This window comes from Triturus cristatus, chromosome 6 (genome assembly GCF_964204655.1).
Source record: "Triturus cristatus chromosome 6, aTriCri1.1, whole genome shotgun sequence".
Lineage (NCBI taxonomy): Eukaryota > Metazoa > Chordata > Amphibia > Caudata > Salamandridae > Triturus > Triturus cristatus.
The window spans coordinates 60,686,772-60,706,578 of NC_140589.1; the positions used below are offsets into that span (position 1 = coordinate 60,686,772).

At 47.4% G+C, this 19,807-nt stretch overlaps 1 protein-coding gene across 1 annotated transcript in view; it reads right to left on the reverse strand.

Annotated features, from left to right (window-relative positions):
- DNAH8 (dynein axonemal heavy chain 8) overlaps nucleotides 1-19,807 on the reverse strand; it is a 13,985,216-nt gene that overhangs the window by 10,284,171 nt on the left and 3,681,238 nt on the right. Inside the window, exon 24 of the mRNA XM_085610239.1 lies at nucleotides 6,729-6,835. Coding sequence (XP_085466365.1) covers nucleotides 6,729-6,835 — 107 coding nt within the window. The remainder of the gene's footprint in view (nucleotides 1-6,728; nucleotides 6,836-19,807) is intronic.

Consider the following 19,807-nt stretch of genomic DNA (forward strand, 5'->3'; position numbering starts at 1 on the left):
GGCTCTAAACCACTGCCCTATGTCATCCTTTCTCAAATACTCCTTTACTACATCTTTGGGGATGTACACCTTGGACTCTACCTGCGCTGGTGGAGTGCTGCCACCAGAAGGAGCGGTGTCCAAACTTTTCGCCTTCAGCTCCAACTCCTTCAATCTCATATCATGATCCATTTGGCGTTGTTGTGCCTCCAGGGCCAACTTCTGCTTTTCCATTTCCATTTGTCCGGCCAACTTTGCCATCTCCATTGCATGCGCCCTGTCGGCTGCCCTGTCTGCCAGCTCCTCTGGCGACCGGACTCTGCTGGGCTCCTCAAGGTTGTCGGGTGGAACGATGTCCCCCGCATTCCGTGGGTCTCGTGACTCCTTCCAGGCTCTCAGCGCCTTGAGGTACTGGTTCTTCTTCCTGAATCCAGCATGGGGGACTCTGAATTTTACACTGTAGCCTTTCAATTGCTCCGTTGTGTAACCTTCCAGTCTCTCCCAATCCACCTCATCTATTCCAGAAATCACGGAGAGCGCTCTTCCAGCAGAGAGTGAGCCAGGCATGGTTGCAGTAATGGCAGATGTCTCAACTAAGTTCAAAAATGAAAACCTGTGGCTGCGTTACTTGGTCTGCTCTCACTATCTGGTGATTAATAATTCACTGTATGCAAATTACAAGTGCAAATCCGAAATCCCAACCGCTGCCAACAATGTTAGAGTCGGGGATCTCTGGTTGGCGCAAGGTTGCCCTTGTGTCAAGCAGGAACCCTCTCCTCTACGTCAGGGCGCAGGATAACCCCTTGTGAATGACCCTTGCTCACCCTCTAGGTGCGTGGCGTGAGCAGCCAAGGCGATTCCTCAGGTGTTGTTGGTTAAGCACTTACAATCATACACACAGTAAATACATCAATCCCCCCAGAAACGGACACCAGACTTGGATATATATAAAAATACGATTCTTTATGTAAAAATAAGGTATATATATCTCAGCAGACTTATCACAAGACCAATAACGTTTTCGCTTAGCCACCAGGTTGTACAGCGGGCAAATGTTCGTTGTTCGTAGCTTCAAATGGATACTTTGTAGTTCTCTTGCAAATGTTACTTGTGGTTCCAGTACTCACAGAGATCGACTCCTGCGAACGGGGAAATAAGGCGTTGCGGGCCCCGAGCCCGATACTGAAACTTCTTTCGTGATGTGGAGAGTCGGCCCAGGTCGGTGCGACTCTCGGCTTGGGAAGTGTTCTTGGGTCCTCAATCAGCAGGTGTGGGCACGTAGGCAGGCGCGGCCAGCGACCCTTTAGCACGGCGGTGCAGGAGGGTCTCCACAGCGGGGGCGGCGCGGCCTGAGATGTCCGGGGATAGCGAAGCGGGGTCGCAGGGCACGGTCAGTGCAGCTGGATGACCCGGCGTAGATCACAGTCGTCGGACGGCTTCCGGCGGGAGGGGTGATAGCGCGGTCAGCGCGCTCCAGTAGCAGGCGGTGACAGGGATGCAGGCGGCCTGGCCCGGGAACAGAGAGCGGCTCGGGACGGAGCGGGGCTCTCACGGGTTTGAGGCAAGCAAGCTTCTGAGTGTCACGGCCCTAGGAGGGGCGATGAGCGGCGCAGTCTCTTTCCAGCGGGATGCCCACACGGCTCGAATTGGAGGATGAGCAAGAAGCACAGAGAACCCACTGGTCCTGGGGTTCAGTTCAGGGGGCAAGCTCAGATCAAGCCCTTGGAGAATGTTCAAGCACAAAGTAGCAAAGTCTTTTCAGTAAGTCTCTTCCTCTCCTTTCTCAGCAAGGCAAGCAGCAGGCCAGCTCCTCCAGCGTCTTCTTCTCCTTCTAGTCGGGCAGAGGTTCTTTGTGGTAAACAGGATTCTGATTTCTTAGGAGCCAGGCTCCTACTTTTATACCATGATTCTTTTGTTCTTTAGCGCCAGGGGGCCTAGGCCTGGCTCAGTCCAGTTCTGGAGCACTTTGTTATGGTGACTCGTCTCTGCCCTGCTGCTGAAAGGAAAGAGCAATCAGCCGCCCCACAGGGGGTGGCGCCGGCTTTGTGGTGGTAGAGCACAGGTCTATTCAAGAGTCAAGGTGTACTCCTCCCACCCATCCAGGTGTAATCTCTCTACCCACCACCTGGCAGCCAACCTGTCTCTGGGGATCCCCCCACCCTGCTCCTACTGTTGCCAGGCAGAACACACACACACACAGCAGAGGCGGACTGAGATGGTCAGGTCAGTAAATACTAACTTTCTAAAAGTAGTATTTACAAACCCAGGATATTAAAATAAACTTGACTACAAGAAGTATTTTATCATCCTGAGTTCAGGCATACTAAACTTGACACTTCTACCATGCTCTCTGAGTCCACTGGGGTCACAGCGTTGGCGTGATCCCGGCAGCCCATTCTGGCCTATGGAGAGCAGGTAGCCTTCAATAGTGAAGAACGGAAATGGCTGTAATTCACTACTAAGACATGCCACACACATCAGGGCATGTCCTACCTTATGCCTACAATGCACCCTGCCCTTGGGCCTACCAGAGGGGTGGCTAATATGTAGGTAAGGGAAGGTTTAGGGACTGGCCAGTGGGGGCACTTGCGCAGTCAGCGCGACGGTCCCGGACCGCGCACAGGGTCTGCGGTGGCAGACCCTAGACACACTTTACAAGGACCCTTCCGTGGGTGGCGCAACCAGCACTGCAAGCCCACCAGCAGCATTGGCATTCACAAGCCCTGGCACCCCTGGTGCACTTTACTGGGGACTGACAGTGAATCCAATAAACCAATCATGGACATCAATTACAGGTACACTTTACCTAGGGAGCACTTGCACTGCGGCACGGATTAGCCGTGGCGCAGTGCCCTGAGCGGACAACACCAGCAAAACAATCGAGGCACACCATCAAAAAGTGGAAGGGAAACTCACGCCAAGGTGCCAGGTCTAACAATAACCATGAGAAAAATGTTAAGCAGTTTCTCACCTAAGGCAGTGTCTATGTAACCCTAGCCTTAATCAGCCACAAAAAGCCACCATTTGACAGGAAAACATGTTGTGTCCTGTTCGGGACGTTGCAAGCAGCTGCGGTTAATATCGCACAATGTTTACTGCAGGGTTAGAGCAATAAATGAGCGAAAAACCATTCTGGTGGATGGGCAGCAGAATACAAATATGTCCTCGTGTTTCTTCACATCAGGCCCCTTCATCTGCAGTTTTCACCACAGCATCAAGGCACGAACGTGCTATGTTTTGTTATTTGTTGCTTTAAATGCACCCAGCGTAGCTGTTAAGCTTATGAGGCGGTCAGCCGAGATGCACTGTAAGTGAAGCTCCCCGCTTCCTATATTGAATTGATTTTGTGCATTGGTGGCCCTGCATCCAGTAGCCTCCCTGTGATGACCGCTGCAATCTCATATTGATTTTATGTCAAGAAAAGGATATTTGAGGGTTCGTTTTTCAACGATGTCCAGACAAAATCCATTTGTGTACAGTCAATTTGGAACCATTTTGGAATCCTACTTATTTGCTTATCATGTAAATGAATTTACTGAATTAGTGTGTCTGTAAAGAGGCGAGCGTGTAATTGTCCAGCAAAATATGCATTAGTTAATTCAGTCCTGTGTTACACAGTGCTGAGTCCAGATCATACAATAGGAGGGTCTGGGATACGCCATTTATTTTACTTATTTAATTTTTATATATATTTTTTGGTAACAAATTAATCTGCAAGCGGATGAAATTCGCAGGGTGGAATGATTTTCAGATCGTGTTTGTAATTTTCGCAAATTGTTTATAATGGAAGACTTTAACTGAGAACTGGATTCTCTCAACAGAACATGAATATTGAAGTAAGCGAATTCTGAATTGTGCAGTTACTAACTTTTCAATACCGCAGTGGGGGTTCCTTTACATGAAAGTGCTGCCTTCGCATTCCTTTGCAAGTGCTCAACTATAGAAACGTGTTGGTTGGTAATGGTATCAGGTCTCAGTAAAATCAGCTCCACCAACCTCTTCTGCAAGAGAATTGGCAACCTAAATTCACATAGTCAGCTTTTCTGAGCCCAGTTTTACAAAGTCTGGGAATGTCTCCGAATAACTTTTAATTTTTATTTTACAAAAAGCAATACAAACACAATTGTACTGAAAGTGTGCGACTTTTAGGTAGTAGGCTGAACCGAACACCAGCATAATTGGAAACCGTCCTGTAACAAGCATTTACAATGCAACGGTCTCGGCATTGTTAAAGTTAGAGCTCTTGGCATTGCTCATGACAATGCCGTTTCTTTAAATGTTTTAAAATCAAAAACATAAACAAAAATAATGTCAAGAGCAATGCCAATAGCTCTAATTTTACCAATGCCGAGACCATTGCATTGTAAATGCTTGTTACACTTGGTACAGACGGCTTTAAGGGCTGGACAATTCTTATCATTGGCTAAATGCTCAACTTTGTAACATCTATAACATCTCCTCACATTTATTTTAGGCTTATAATCTTCCTTCTTTCTTGCACCCTCTTTACTTTTTTCTTTGATAACATGAATATTAGCAATATAGTTCTCATTAACATTCTTTATGACCTCAACACACTCAATGGAGTGCTCAACCTTTTTTGCAATGGCCAAAACCTCGTCCAAGGATGGGTCATCTTTCAACCATAACTCATTGCGTACATTTTCAATGATAGCCCACCATGAATTGGTCACGTATGCGCTCAAAATTACAAGATGATGCAAGCCTATGAAGATCAGTAACATCATTTTCAATAGACTCCCCTTCACTCTGGTATCTTCTGGCAAAATGGTAACGTTCCAAAATTGTGCTTACTTTTGGAAGATAATGTTTGTCAAGTTTTAGAACACACACCTCATACTAATCCAAACCTTCAATGACTGCTTGAGATGGAATAGCTATGTGATCAAAGACACCATGCTCCTCCGAACCCGAACAGTGCAATAACAGTGCGGTTTTACTTTCAGCACTTAACTTAGCACAACAGACCTTTGCGTACCTTTCAAAAACCTTTCTCCATATCTGCCATTTATTGGGAGGTCTACCAGGGGTAGAAAGAAAGAATGGAGGTGCTGTGATATTTTGCATGGCAACAGATAACAAAAATATACTGATGTAAACAAACCAAAAACCACACAGCAACACTACCCACAAAGGAATTTGCGATTAGTCTCAATAAAGATAAGAAGAGAGAGAAAAAAACTATTCTTTCTTTAAATACCACCAGCAACCAGTAGATGGCAGCACACAACCAGAGAAAATGTTCAAAACACAATTGAAAACAGATTGAATGCTGGGAAAATTAATTATGCCTCCAGAAAGACATGGATATGAGGACAAGTGAGCACACCAGAATGAAGATAAGCCCTGAACATCTCAAGTAGTACACAGTTGTGTAGCAATAAGCTGTGCCCATCAGCAAAATGGCTATAAAATGCTAGTACAGGGGTTACCAATTGCCATGAGCACAGCGTGTAAACAGTATCCACGAACAAGCTGTGCGTGTCAGCGCAAGCACAGATTTAAAAAAGCTGTGCTTATCAGTGTAAGCACCTCGCAAGAAACACAGGAAGGTATGTCATGTTAAGCTGTGCCTATCAGCACCGGCACAGTCAAGCAGGGGAGATTGCCAGGGCTGAAGAACTGTTAGCGCGTACTTTTGCATGAAGCTGTGAGAGCCGAGTCTTTCAGATCTCCGACTCAGCCACAATGAGCAACGGCTGCATTGTCATGACCACAAAGGAAATGCTGTGTTTTGGAAAGTCTACCCCAAGTCTACCCGTGCAGGTTTGTATCCTGTCGACTACGCCAGTGTAGCAATTTGAAATACAACGAAGTGTAGAGCCGGGAGAGCAGTTGAAGGTTCAGGTACTTTTATTCACAGAAAATCCCATCCATCCATGAGTAGGAGCTCTTCCAACTGCCAGGTACATTTCAAGTGAACACATTCGGGCACCATGGGAACCCACAGCAAATGACCTCATAGTGACACTCATAGCTGTGCCTGTTCAGGACACAGTTATGATTACCAATACAACAAGGTAATGAGGAATACCACAGTTTTCTATTCAGGATTATCTAGAGTTCATGTATACTGAAACTGCATAATATAGAACACGTAATATTAAAACTGTTAATACAATCATTGGTATGTGAATTGCCAATATCTGTTCACTGGTGTTCTCTGTTACAGTTTTGCCATGCTGTGGCATCAGTGTGCTTCAAAGCATTGTTGACACATCACTCTAAAACCAAAGTAATGGTACAAAATGCAGTAATAGCATTACCAAACATTTAAAATTATAAGTCAAGCGCTCTAAATGTGTGCTTAAATGTGTATGATACTTAATTGGAATCCCACGAAGAAGGACTTACACTCCTCCCTTTTCTCTTTCATTAAGTACTGAAAAATTACATCTAGCTTTATTCTTACCTATCTCTTAACTGAAACTTCAAATTTTTACCAGAAAATATAGGTCTCTGATTGGCTGATGATTTTTTTCTGAACTTTTTTTCTGAATGTATCAGGCAAAAAGAAGCAAGCACACTCATTTGCAAATACCTACACATCATCTCAAATAAATGAAAGATGTTTTGGATCATTGTTTTAGGAGTGTTAGTGTTGCACAGCAGAGGTAAAGTACACTGCAAACGCAACTGAATGCTGTTGTCCATATATCATCTTACATTTTAAATAACTGTGTAGTGTGCTTACTGTATATTAGCAAGTATGTTGGTCTTTAACTTACTTCGAAACAATTAACCTTTTTTTAAGAGCATCCAGCGATAGCCGTGTAGATTTCTGAAGACTGTCTACCAATTGATGGCTGAAATGGGTATACACCTCTTTGCATTCCTGTGGAAATAAATATTCAATTATGTTTAATGGAATGTTCTTTGTTTCATGGTCAGTTAGGATCTATGCTAAAAAGTAACAGAATAGTTGCATGCAAAGACACCATGCTGATAATACGAACCCAGATAAAGTGGCCAATTTAGAGTTTGGCGGGCAAAGTAGTGCCCTCTATCATCCAAAGGGTTCTCTACCTGCCAAATTTAGAGTTGTCAGCTGGCACAGAGGACATCTGCATGCATTGAAAGCAACTACCGTGACAGCTGTTTTATTCAATATACAAAAAATATGGTGAACATCCACATTTGGTTTTGGTGGCATCAGTTTTGACAGACGTACACAAAACTTTTCAAAACTTTTTGTTTTTCAAAAACACACTTTAAAAGTCTGATTTGTTTACTGAACAAACAAAAAAAGCATGAACCCACACTCTGGGAGTTTTCTCCCACAGTGTAAGGGTCATTATTTTATCCTGTCCCTCACTTCCATGTTTTACCTGGTGGTGACGGTCATTAAAAGAAGAAAGTTACTTACTGCAGCTAAAGTTTTCCAGTATTGGTATCTTTCATAGAGTCACATGCTTGAATCATCCCCGTCATCAAGTTCAGAGTCCCATTGTAGACCTAGAGGACTATACACGAGCTGGTTTGTGTCGCTCTCGCACCACACTACGGGACCCATTTACGAAAAAGTCACGCAGTGTAGCAAGTCACCTTGCTGCACTGCACTACATGACAGGGATAGGGCAGGAAGGCCCCGTATTTGAGGAAATATGGCACATTTCTGTTTTTTCCCCCGTAACTGGCACCCTTTTAGCAGCCTAGTGCCAACACAGGCACCTTTACACCATGGTGCAAGGGCACGTGCTGTGTTGCATGCAGGATTGTTTTTTGTTCAGGAAGGGGAACATCCCTTGACAAAAACCATCCTGTGTGTCATATTCCTCTTTCTGAATGCAGCACACACAGAGTAAGTAACAAAGAGAAATAAAGATATTTCTCCTCTTTATGCCTCTCCTGAGAAGGAGCCTCTTTTTGGCATATTCCCAGGCCCTACCACTTCTGGTAAATCTGGGAATGCATCAAAAACCATGGGAGTTGCGTGTGAACACCTATACAAAGCCCATGGAATGCCTTCCTAGTACAGAATAGGGCAACGGAGCGGTTTGCGATGCATTGCCTTATTCAGATTTATGGAGCCACTCAGGGCCATGAACAGTGGCCTTGCGTGGCTTTCTAAATAATACTTATGATTTGTATCGCTCATGTACCACGCTGCATGGCGCAAACACGATTCAAACCATCTCGTAAATAGGCCCGTACGTGTGGTAGAAATCTGAACTACGTGGCCTGAGTCAGGAGAGGGGAATGCTATGCTTTGCTCTGATTGGCTCTTTACTGTCTCGGGCTGTCAAAGGAAGATGTCCATCAGTGGAGCAGGTGAGAGCTTAGAGCTTCATCAAACATAATCTGGGTGTTGAATGGATTCTAATGAAAGAGGCAGACCTCTGAAAAAGTAGATTAGCTCACATACAACTAAATATTAACCATAAAATTACAAATGAACACACTGAAATTCTGATCTCTCTAGTCACTCGAAACTAGAAATACATGTAAGAATGTCTCTCAGTATTAAACAATTAACACCCATTGTTATTGTGTTTACCATGGAATTTCCAATGTAAAACACAGAGCTCACAAAGTAAAACCCCTTATCATTGCTTTTGTCACAGAGTTCACAAAGTAAAACACCATCCTATTGTTTTTGTCTCTGGTCTTGACCAAACAAGGGCCTTTCCTATTGTATTTCACATAGGTTCTACATTGATCATGTCTCTGTCGTGTACGAGAAACAGAACAACTTCCTAGGGGCTGATAGAGCAGCTTGGTAGTCAAATTCCTGTAAAGAAAAAGATGAACAAATGACTGGAGACAAAGCCCTAGGCCACCTTACTGCTGGACACACACTGAATACCCACATTAGCATTTGACCGTCAGTGTTGTGAGTACAGTAGTCCAAAGTTTAAGCAAGGAGGATGTCAGGGAAAGAAATTCAGAACTCTACAAAGCACAAAATAGTACTTGTCTAGAAAGCCCTTTTAAGTTTAAAAGGAAAATTAACTTACTTCAAACCAGGCAAATACTAAACATAAAATTATAAATAAACAATGGGGCATGGTTTTTCAATGGTGCGATATGCCGATAATACCCAGATAACATCTCCCTAACACCTGACACACAGCTCTAAATGGAATGAAGAATGAGTTGGTGGTTGGCAACATATCTCCCTTTAGAATGAAATACGATGGTCCAACTACTTAGGAGACCTCCCCCCTCCTAAAACTAAAATAAAAAGTCTGGGTATCTGAATTCTGGATTTAATCTTACCATGGATATCCAAGCCAAGAAACACACAGCCAGCTGCGTTGGTCTACTCAGAACCCCAAGGAAGGTGCTGAGTTGGCCTCCACAGGCCTCTCGAAGAAAAATTACCCAAGACTTAGTGCTTTCCACCTCAATTATGGCAATTCAATATATCTCGGAAACTCGCTGTATGTGATCAAGCAGCTTCAAATTGTTCAAAATGCAGCAGATTTCCAAGCGCCATCCTATCTCGTCATCTTTGGCAGGTTTACACTGGCTGCCAGTCCTCAAGAGAATCAAATTTAAATCTGTATCCCTAGCCCACGAAGTGATTTATAAAAAGAGTTCCCCACTAATTCAGCTACTGTTAATCTCTTACAGATCTGAAAGATCCCTACGATCGTCATCTTTGGCAGGTTTACATTGGCTGCCAGTCCTCAAGAGAATCACATTGAAATCTCTCTGTCTGGCCTACAAAGTGATTTAAAAAAAGAATTCCCCACTAATGCACCGGCTGTTATTCTCTTGCAGCCCTAAAATATCACTACAATTCACAGATCAGAGACTCTTTTCTGTGCCAAAAATAAAGCAATCTAGGAGCGAAGGACAGTCTTTTGCTTATTTGGCACCAAAGATATGGAATTCGCTGCCTTTACCTTTGAGGATGATTGAGGAAGAAACAAAAATTTTGGAAACTTTTTAAAACCTATCTTTCCGACTGAGCAGCTTGCTTGCTCCTTTGTGCAAAGGACCTTGGGCCAGATATATGACCCTAAATTGCGGTCGCTAACGGGCCAACGGCTCATTTGCGACTGCAAATTAGGAATTGGCCATGTACAAACCTCATTTTGCGAACCGGTAAATTTTACTGATTCGCAAAATGATGTTTGCGACTCGCTATTAGGAAGAGGCATGCCAAGGGTGTCCCTTCCTAATTACGACATGCACTTGCAATTTACCACCTACTTCAAGTAGGTGGATAAACCATTCGCAAACGGAAAGGAGTCCCAAGGGTCAAAAAATATTTTTTAAGGGCAGGTAGTGGTACCAAGGTCCACTGCCTTCCCTCAAAAAATGAAACTGAAAAGCAGTCACATATATGGTGGTCTGCTGACTCCAGCAGGCCACCATCCCTGTGTGTGCTAGCCATTCCTAATGGGGTCACAAATTGCGCCTGCCTCATTAATATCAATATTAATGAGGCATGCAATTTGCGACCCCATTAGGAATCACAAACAGTCTCTGAGACACTGTTGTGCATCCCAATTTGCGAGTCGCAAATTTGCTAGTGTGAATGCAACGCAATTTGCGACTCGCAAATTGGTGGGTTGTACATCTGGCCCAAAGTATCTCAGCGCTCGGAAGTCTGCAGGGTAGCCATGCAATTTACAAATCCTTATATATTAGCATAATATACACTATGAAAGCCAGATGTTTCCAGTCCCCCTTCAATTAGAAATCTGTTGAAGAAAATCTGTTTTCACCAATGTGAAGCTCCTTCCTATGGTGTTTAAGTGATCACAATGTAATAGACGTTTCATGTGCCACAGAATTCACAATGTAAAACCCCAACTTGTTGTATTTTTCAGAGCATTCACTATGTAAAACCTCTTCCTTTCGCTTTGTCAGGGCTCACAATGTAAAAACTCTCCCTAGATTATTTGAGAGGGTTGAAAATGGAAAACCCCTACCTACTGTATTTGTCATGAACCTACATCATGGATATTTCCTTTGTATTGTTTTTGACACAGAGGGCCTGATTACGATGTAGGACTCACGTCGGTCCGACATTGCTGCGGTCTCGGGACCGACTGGCCTCCGGTCCGCCCCTCACCGCCATTACAATGCGACCAAACATGGTGCGTTTGCATACTCCCATTTCCCTATGGGAGCATGTGCTGCTAAGCAGCCCTGGGTAGGAGAGGTAAAAACTTCCTGAGTGATTTAAGGGTACCAAAGCACTGCCCGGCTAGTTTCTTAATCTGAGTGAAGATCCGGAGATCTTCGTTGAACCAGATCCCAAGGTTTTTGACTGGTTGACCCGCAGAATTAGGTAGAGGATAGTCTGCAGGCCAGAGCAATTCCCTAAACTGAGCGGGAAAAGTCCCATACAGAAGGATTTCTGACTTGTCATCATTACACTTGAGCTAGGCAGAGAGGAGCCATTTGAAGACAGCTGTAAGACAGGCTTCAGCACGAGCAAGGGATAAGTCATTTTTTCCCTAGTGAAGAGGAGCTGGGTATCGTCCGCATAAGCGATTATCTTAGCTCTCAACTCCTCCGCCAAGTAGATCAGAGGAGTGACATATATGTTAAAGAGGAGAGGGCTCAGGGTAGAACCCTGAGGCACTCCAGTAGTCACTCTTTTGGAAGCCGATGAGGACGGGGGCAGCCAAACTTGCTGCAATCTATCTTCTAGGAATTATTTAAACCAATTCCAGGCTAATCCAGAGATACCGATATCCGAGAGATGGGCCAATAGCTGGGAGTGTGGCACCGTATCAAAGGCGGCAGAGAGGTCTAATAAAATCAGAACCACTCTGCCACTAGCATCCAAATACTCTCGGATTGCTTCTGAGATTTCAACGAGAGCCGTCTGTGCTATAGGTGGCCCTGAACCCTGATTGGGCTAAATGGAGCAGGCCAATACTTCAACAAAGTTGGAAAGCTGTTTGTTAACAGCTTTTTCACAGGCTTTCGCCACAGTCGGAAGAAGGGAGATAGGGTGGTAGCTAGCTGGAACGGAAGGGTACAAAGATAAATTTTTCAGCAGAGACAGAAGTTTAGCCTGCTTTCAATCTAGAGGAACAGTGGCGGTCTGAAGAGACATCTTAATCATAGTGTTAACCTATGGGTTAACTACCTCGGCAACAAAGGCTAACAGCCTGGCCAAGCAAAGATCTGACGGGGAACCATATTTCAGAGATTTGAGGATTGCCAAGGAGTGTTGCGGAGCAATGTTTGAAAATGCCATTAGGGAGGCACCCGCGGTAGGTAGAGTGATAAACTTAGTGCTAGGGGCTAAGAAACTCTGCACAATAGAGAAAATTTATTTGGCATTATTTATAGAATGAGCTATGCGCTCAGCATAGTATAGGCTCTTTGCTTGAAGTATAAAAGCGTAATATACTTTCAGTGCCTTCCTTAATGCCACTTTAGCGAGAGGACAGTATTCCAGTCTCCAACAGTGTTCTAATTTTTTGCAATGCTGTTTTTGCACTTTGAGTTCTTTACAAATCCAAGTTTTAGAGGGGGAGTCTCTAGATCGCTTGTCAGAAGAGAACGGGGATAGATGCCTCATCGCATGCGAGATCCAACTAGTGAAGCCCTCCAGGGCTCCTCCCAAATCCCTGATAAAGGCTGGCCGAGTATCTGCCAAAACTAAGCTAAAGGTGGTAGGATCGATTTTGTGGGAGGGTCTTCCTTGGCGATGCTGGTTATGTGGGTGGGTATTCTGAATAGTCCACGAAAAGTGGATTAAAAAGTAATCAGTCCGAACTACTTGGAGGGGTTCTTTGACACAGACAGGGAAATTAGAGCAAATTGGGTCTAAGATATGCCCTACACGATGCGTAGGTTGAACTGACCCATTGGGAGAGATGGGTGAGGCATGGTTTCCCCTGCCTCCACACTGTCCAGATGAATATTAAAATCCCCCAGAAATAAAAAATGTGAGAAGTGAACAATGACCTCGTTTAGGGCTTTCAAAAAAGCTCCTGCTGGACCAGGGGGCATGTAGATCAATGTGCCGCCCAGAGTAAAATGAGGTGAAATAATGATGGAGAAATAAAACGACTCCCCATCAGCAATTCCCAGAGTCTCACCGTGGTGGAAGGTCCACATATCCCTAACCACCACCGCTATGTCTCCGCCTCTTCCCGTTTTGCGAGCCATCTGGGAAACTTTATACCCCCCTGGAATAGCCAGTTCGATAACTGGGTTAGAAACCTCATTAAGCCAAGTCTCCTTCAAAAATAAAAGGTCGAGAGACTCGTCCGAAAGGAAATCAAAGATATCCTGGGAGTGTCTGGCTAACGAGCGGGCATTGATCAAGGCTGCATGTATACGTTACCCCTTCGGGGTTATCGGAGGGAGGGTAGCTGGTTAGGATAAATCTGCAGGTCTAGGACATAAGCGAAAGCTACAGCTCTCACAGACCATAGCAGGACGAGAAAGCATTGTGGACGAAGCAAGAGCAGCTCGGCACAACTGTAGGACAGGAAGGAGGCTGTAGAATGGGGAACAAAATAGGCAGCATGGCTAGCGCTGGCCGCTTCAGGGATGCGGAGGGGCGCAGACGGGCTTGCCTTAGGCGCGCCTATTTGTAGTCAAGCCCCAAAACAATCAATTTTTGTGATTTTTAGTACTGTAGCGAGTTGTGGGTTTATAGGGGTAAGGGTGGGTAGCAATTTAATTATAATAAATGAATGATTATTTTAAAATGAATATTATTTATTTAATTGATCATTTAATATGTGTTGGACTTGGCACTTTTTGCAGGGACATCCCTGAACATTTTGCCTTCCTCCTATATTTTTTCTGACCTGTCGGCTGTTTTATGACTCTGGGCACTTTACCACTGCTGACCAGTGCTAAAGTGCATATGCTCTCCCTATTGTAAATTGATGTATGAATTTGTGATTCCATGATTGGTTGGTCAGACCCTAGTACAGTGCACCAGGAGTGCCCAGGGCTTGTAAATCCAAATACTGCTGGTGGTTGTGCCACCCACAGAAGCAACCAGTAAAAGTGTTTCTAAGGTCTGCCATTGCAGAGCCTGTGTGCAGTTTGGTACTGTGATGCTGACTGGGCAAGTGCACACACTTGCCAGTCCCTAAACCTTCCCTTTTCTTCATATCAGACACCCCTATGGTAGGCCCAAGGGCAGGGTGCATTGTAAGGATAAGGTAGGACATGCCCTGGTGTGTGTGGCATGTTCTAATAGTGAATTACAGCCATTTTCATTTTTCACTATTGCAAGGCTCCCGGTTCTCCATAGGCCAGATTGGGCAGTTTGATTATTACATTTTATAATCCTAACTGACTCATGGAACATGGTAGAAATTTGAATTTAGTATGCCTGAACTCAGAATGATAAAATACATCTTTTAGTGAAGTTGGTTTTAACAAACAAGTTACTTACCTTCGGTAACGATATATCTGTAAGAAACATTAGTTAGTTAGATTCCTCACCTTAGAATATCCCCAGGCGTCAGGCTGGATCCGGAAAGATTTTCGTCAGCAATACCCTTGCGCGTCGCTAGGCGTCGTCTGCAGCTCCGCATCCGTCGTCGGTGTCGTGCGCTGGGATGACGTCGTCGGAGTACTTACACACCGCCCTCGCGCGCTGACATCAGTTCTTGTACATAGCTTACCGCGCCAGGAACGCAGAGCCATGCAAGAGACTGACACTGGTGCCAAAAAATTCTAGGGCCCTGAAAGGGATAACCTCAACCCTAGATATCGGTTCGCAGAACGGGGAGGATGGGTGGGTCGGTGAGGAATCTAACTAACTAATGTTTCTTACAGATATATTGTTACCGAAGGTAAGTAACTTGTTCATCTGAAAGAAACACGTTAGTTAGATTCCTCACCTTAGAATAGATACCCCAGCAAAACCAACCCCGGTGGTGGGTCTGCGAACCAAGATCACACCAGAAAGTCCTGGAGAACAGAACGGCCAAGGAAGCCATCTCTCCGGACTTGGCTGTCCAGGCAATAATGTTTAACAAACGTGTGCAGCTAGGCCCACGTTGCTGCCTAACAGATGTCCTGCAAGGGGACTCCCCGGCCCAGGGCAGTTTTCGCCGCTGTGGCCCGAGTGGAATGGGCCCTCAGCCCTACAGGAGGTTCCTGTTTAGCCAAGGAGTAACAAGCTTTGATACACAAAACGACTCACCGAGAGATGGTCTGCTTGTGCACCGCCCATCCCTTCTTAGCACCCACGTAGCCAACAAAGAGTCCACCCGGACTGCTTGGTGCGGTCCAATTAAAAGGGCAGCGCCCGTTTTGGGTCTCCAGACGGTGGAGCTTCTCTTCCTCTTTCGAAGGATGCGGAGGCGGAAAGAAGGTGGGCAACGTAACAGACTGCCTGATGTGAAAGGCAGTTACCACCTTAGGGAGAAAGGAAGGACGAGTCCTGAGAACAACTTTGTCCGAATGGACAGAAAGAAAAGGAGGCTTAGAAGAGAGAGCCTGGAGCTCACTCACCCTCCTAGCAGAGGTGATGGCAACCAGGAAAGCAGTCTTGAGCGTCAACAGACGAAGGGGACAATTATGAAGTGGCTCAAAGGTAGCGCACATAAGATACGTCAATACCAGATTCAAATCCCACTGAGGCATTATGAAAGGGACAGGAGGAAACATGTGAGTAATGCCCTTGAAAAAGCGAGAAACAACAGGGGATTTGAAAAGAGAAGGCTGATCAGGAAGCCGTAACAAAGCAGAGATAGCTGAAAGATAACCTTTAAGAGTGCCCAGAGCAGAGCCCTGCTGGGCCATGGAAAGAAGAAAGAGGAGAACCTCAGAAAGAGGGGCGGAAAGGGGATCCACAGCCTTTGCTGTGCACCATGCCACAAATTTGTTCCACCTGCAGGCGTATACCGATTTTGTGGAGGGACGCCTGGCTGCCAGAATCACATCACAGACTTCAGGAGGCAAGTCAAATGGCATCAACTGTCGCCACTCAATCTCCACGCATGGAGGTGGAGGCTGAACAGGTTTGGGTGAAGGACCGTTCCCTGCTCCTGAAGAGGCAGGATCGATCGACAGACTGAGTAGCTCGGGATCCTAGAATCTTCGTGCCCAATGCGGAGCCACCAAAATGACTTGGGCACGGTCGCGCTTGATCTTCTTCAGCACTCTGGGCAGAAGTGGTATAGGCGGAAAGGCGTACAACAGACCGCGTGGCAGTCTCTTCGGTGGCGAATAGATCTAACCAAGGCTCTCCCCACTGCCGAAAGAGGCCTTGCGCCACGTCCGAGTTTAGACGCCATTCGTGATCCATCATGCACCGGCGGCAGAGTTCGTCTGCTCTGGCGTTCAGAGAGCCCGCCAGATGTTGAACCACCAGGGTAATGCCCTGATGTTCCAGCCATGTCCAGAGGCGTAGAGCCTCCTGACAAAGGGTCCACGACCCCACCCCGCCCTGTTTGTTGCAATACCACATGGCTGTAGTGTTGTCCGTGAACACCTGCACCACACTTCCCCGGACAGAGGGAAGGAATGCCTTCAGTGCAAGTCGGATCGCCCTCAGCTCCAGAAGGTTGATATGGAGCCGGAACTCCGCCAGAGACCAGAGGCCTATGATCTCCGCCTCCCCCATGTGGCACCCCCATCCCAGGAGGGATGCATTCGTCACCAGTACGTGCTCCGGTTGGGGTAGGGAGAGATATCTGCCGCTGACCCAATCACGGTCCGTGAGCCACCACTGCAACTGTCTTGCAGTGCCCTCCAAGATCAGGATGTGGTCGGACAGGTTGCCTCGATGCTGGGCCCTCTGAAACTTCAGGTCCCACTGCAGAGCCCGCATTCGCCATCTGGCACAATGGGCTAACAGGATGCAGGAGGCCATCAGACCCAGAAGCCGCAGCACCCACCTGACCGAAACCCGGGATAGAGGCCGAAAGATGGGAATCAGAGCCTGAATATCCCAGACCCGCTGTTCCGGAGGATAAGCCCGAAACTGCGCCGAGTCCAGAACCGCTCCGATGAAGAGGAGCTTATGGGAGGGACTCAGATGCGACTTCGGCACATTGATGGAGAACCCCAGCAAATGCAGGAGGTTGGCTGTAGTCTGGAGGTGGGAGACGACTGCCAGGGGCGAGCCCGCCTTCAACAAGATAGGGGAAAACTGGAACCCCTAATCTGTGCAGATGAGCTGCGACCACCGCCATCACTTTCGTGAACACCCGAGGGGGACTGGTGAGGCCGAAGGGAGGCACGGTAAACTGAAAATGCTCCTGGCCCACCGTGTACCGCAGGTAACGCCGGTGGGTCGGCAGGACGGGGATGTGGAAATAAGCGTCCTGCAAGTCCAACGCTACCATCTTGAACTTCTTGCGGAGGAAGGCGTTGATGCTCCTGAGGTCCAAGATAGGGCGTAGGCCCCCTTTGCCCTTCTTGGGAACCAGAAAGTAGTGGGAATAACAACCACGACCTACTTCTGGACCAGGAACTTCCTCCTGTAGAAGTTTCAAGTGATCCCCCGACATGCGGTGGTACTGCGGTTGCATGGCTGGAGTGGTCGCCTCGAAGGGGAGGGAGTAGCCCCTTCGGACGATCTGCAGCACCCACCTGTCCGATGTGATGGAACGCCAGTGGAGCAGCTGATGGCGAACTCTGCCACCCACTGGCATGGAATGGACCTGAAAGCACGGACTAGGAGGGCTTTGAGGCAGATGCTGCCGGGGTGGATGTGGACTTAACGACACGTTGTCCCCCTGTACTGCCTCGGCGGAATCCACGTCCGCGTGGAGGTTGGTTCTGCGGCCTGTGGCTAGGCGGATGTGAGGGTGCGCCCCTTCCTCGGCCACAAAAGGGGCGAAAAGCGGAGGTTTGCGGGCACGGGCCGAGAAGGCCAAGGACTTGGCCGTAGCCCGGGAGTCCTTAAAGCGCTCCAGCGCACTATCCGCCTTGTTGCCAAAGAGGCAACTGCCATCAAAGGGCATGTCCATGAGGGTGCTCTGGACATCCCCTGAGAAGCCCTACCTAGCGAGTCCGTAGTGTCCAGTCCACATCTGATAGCGTGCCGCGCTGCATCCCGCCCCTCGGCAAGAGCCTGGGCGAGCCGTTTCCGGGCCTCCTCCGGACACTGGGGCAGCACGTCCTCCACCGTATCCAACACAGAGTGGGAGTAACGGTCCAAGAGACAAGCGGTGTTAATAGACCACAGCCCCAAACTGAGGCAGGAGAACAGCTTCTCCCCAAACTGTTCAAGTCTCTTGGATTCCCGATCCGGGGGAGCGGGCGGGAAGGAGGTCTGGGAGGTAGAGGCCTGGATGACCAGGTTCTCGGGCGTAGGGTGTTGGGACAGAAAACCAGGGTCGCCAGGTGCAGGGTGGTGGCGCCGGGCCACGTTCTGGTCCACAGGAGGAACTGTGGAGGGCTTGGACCAGGTGCCTTCAGAACGTCACTGAGTGCCTCATTGAACTGCAGCAGAGGCTCAGAGGAGCTTGCTGACGGTTGAAGCACTTCTGTGAGGAGGTTCGTCCTCACGGCCACAGCAGGCAGCTCCAGCCCAAGGGCTTCGGCCGCCTTGCGCAGCACCACAGAAAATGCAGCACCTTCCTCCGCAGCCACTGTCGGAGGAGAGATGAAGCCAGTGTCAGGGGAGGTATCAAGACCACTGGCATCCCCCAGCTCATCTGGCCAGTCCTGTGATAACTGGCCCTGTAGGGCCAGAGGGTCCTCACACCCCTCCCAGTCGTCACCGTTGTAGGAGAGTAGGGTCTGCTTTCTATGTTCACCCCCACTTTTTGCTTTTGCTTCACTGGTTTTCGACTTAGATGTGGCTGTGGGCCTGCTAATCAGACCCACAGCCCAGCTGTTCTCTCTCTAAATTCACTATGCACTAGGTGCATAACCCAATTGGTAAGGATCACCTTTTTGGACCCTGTACAGTGTACCTTAGGTACCCAGGGCATAGGTGTACCCTAGGCCTACCAGGGGCTGCAGCATGCATTATGCCACCCCTGGCTGGCCTTCCATTATGACACAACTGGATGATCACTCAGCTGGGGCAAGGTCGTGTACTCACCCCTTGCTTAGGTGTAGTATTCCTATACCTACCTTCTATATAGACACATGGGTAACCTATCAGTCACTCCTATGGCAGGCCTTAACAATCCTGAAGGCAGAGTGCTTGGTAACATGTGAGATGGTGCTCTAGCATAAGCTGAGCCTGTCTGCAGCTTTCGGAACCATGTCCTTATAGCTGTTCTATGATATCGCCTACCATAAACTTTTAAAGTGCCTTATAATCCTCGCGGTTATGGTAACTATGGTTTGGCTTTATCAAAACATGTTGTGTAAGGTGTCTAACACTTTGGAATACTACAACCACACCATTTCTGGCGGTGGGGATAGTATTCCTCCCTTCTAGAGGGAGAAGACATGTTGAAGACCAACTACCCGGTTAAAGTTAACCAGAGCCCCAGCGTCACAAAATGGACGCTGCTGCCACAGACACGAGTCTGACCTCCTGCTGCTGGGAGACCTTCCAGCAAGGGAGGCTTGGACAATAGGTTTCCTGCCTTGGGAGGTGCTAGCACCACCCTAGACAGGCCTTAGTGTATTGGGGCAGGGAGGGATGAATGAAACGAGACACTGCCTGGGGCACACAAGGTGTTCCACGCATAGTCCAGCTCAAACCGGTGCTGGGGCACTCCAGCCCCAGTCCTGGCGTGAAACTGGACAAAGGGAAAGGGGTGTAACCACCCCCTCCCTGGTCCCACCCATAGGAGGGACCTAGCAGGTAACCCAGCCCCCCAGATTAGTATAAGAGCGGGAGCTGAGTCCCTAGGACTTTAGATTATCCTGAACCTGCATCTTGAACAGAAACTCTGGACCTTCGACATTCTACTACGGAAGAAGACTGAAGAATCTCCCTTAT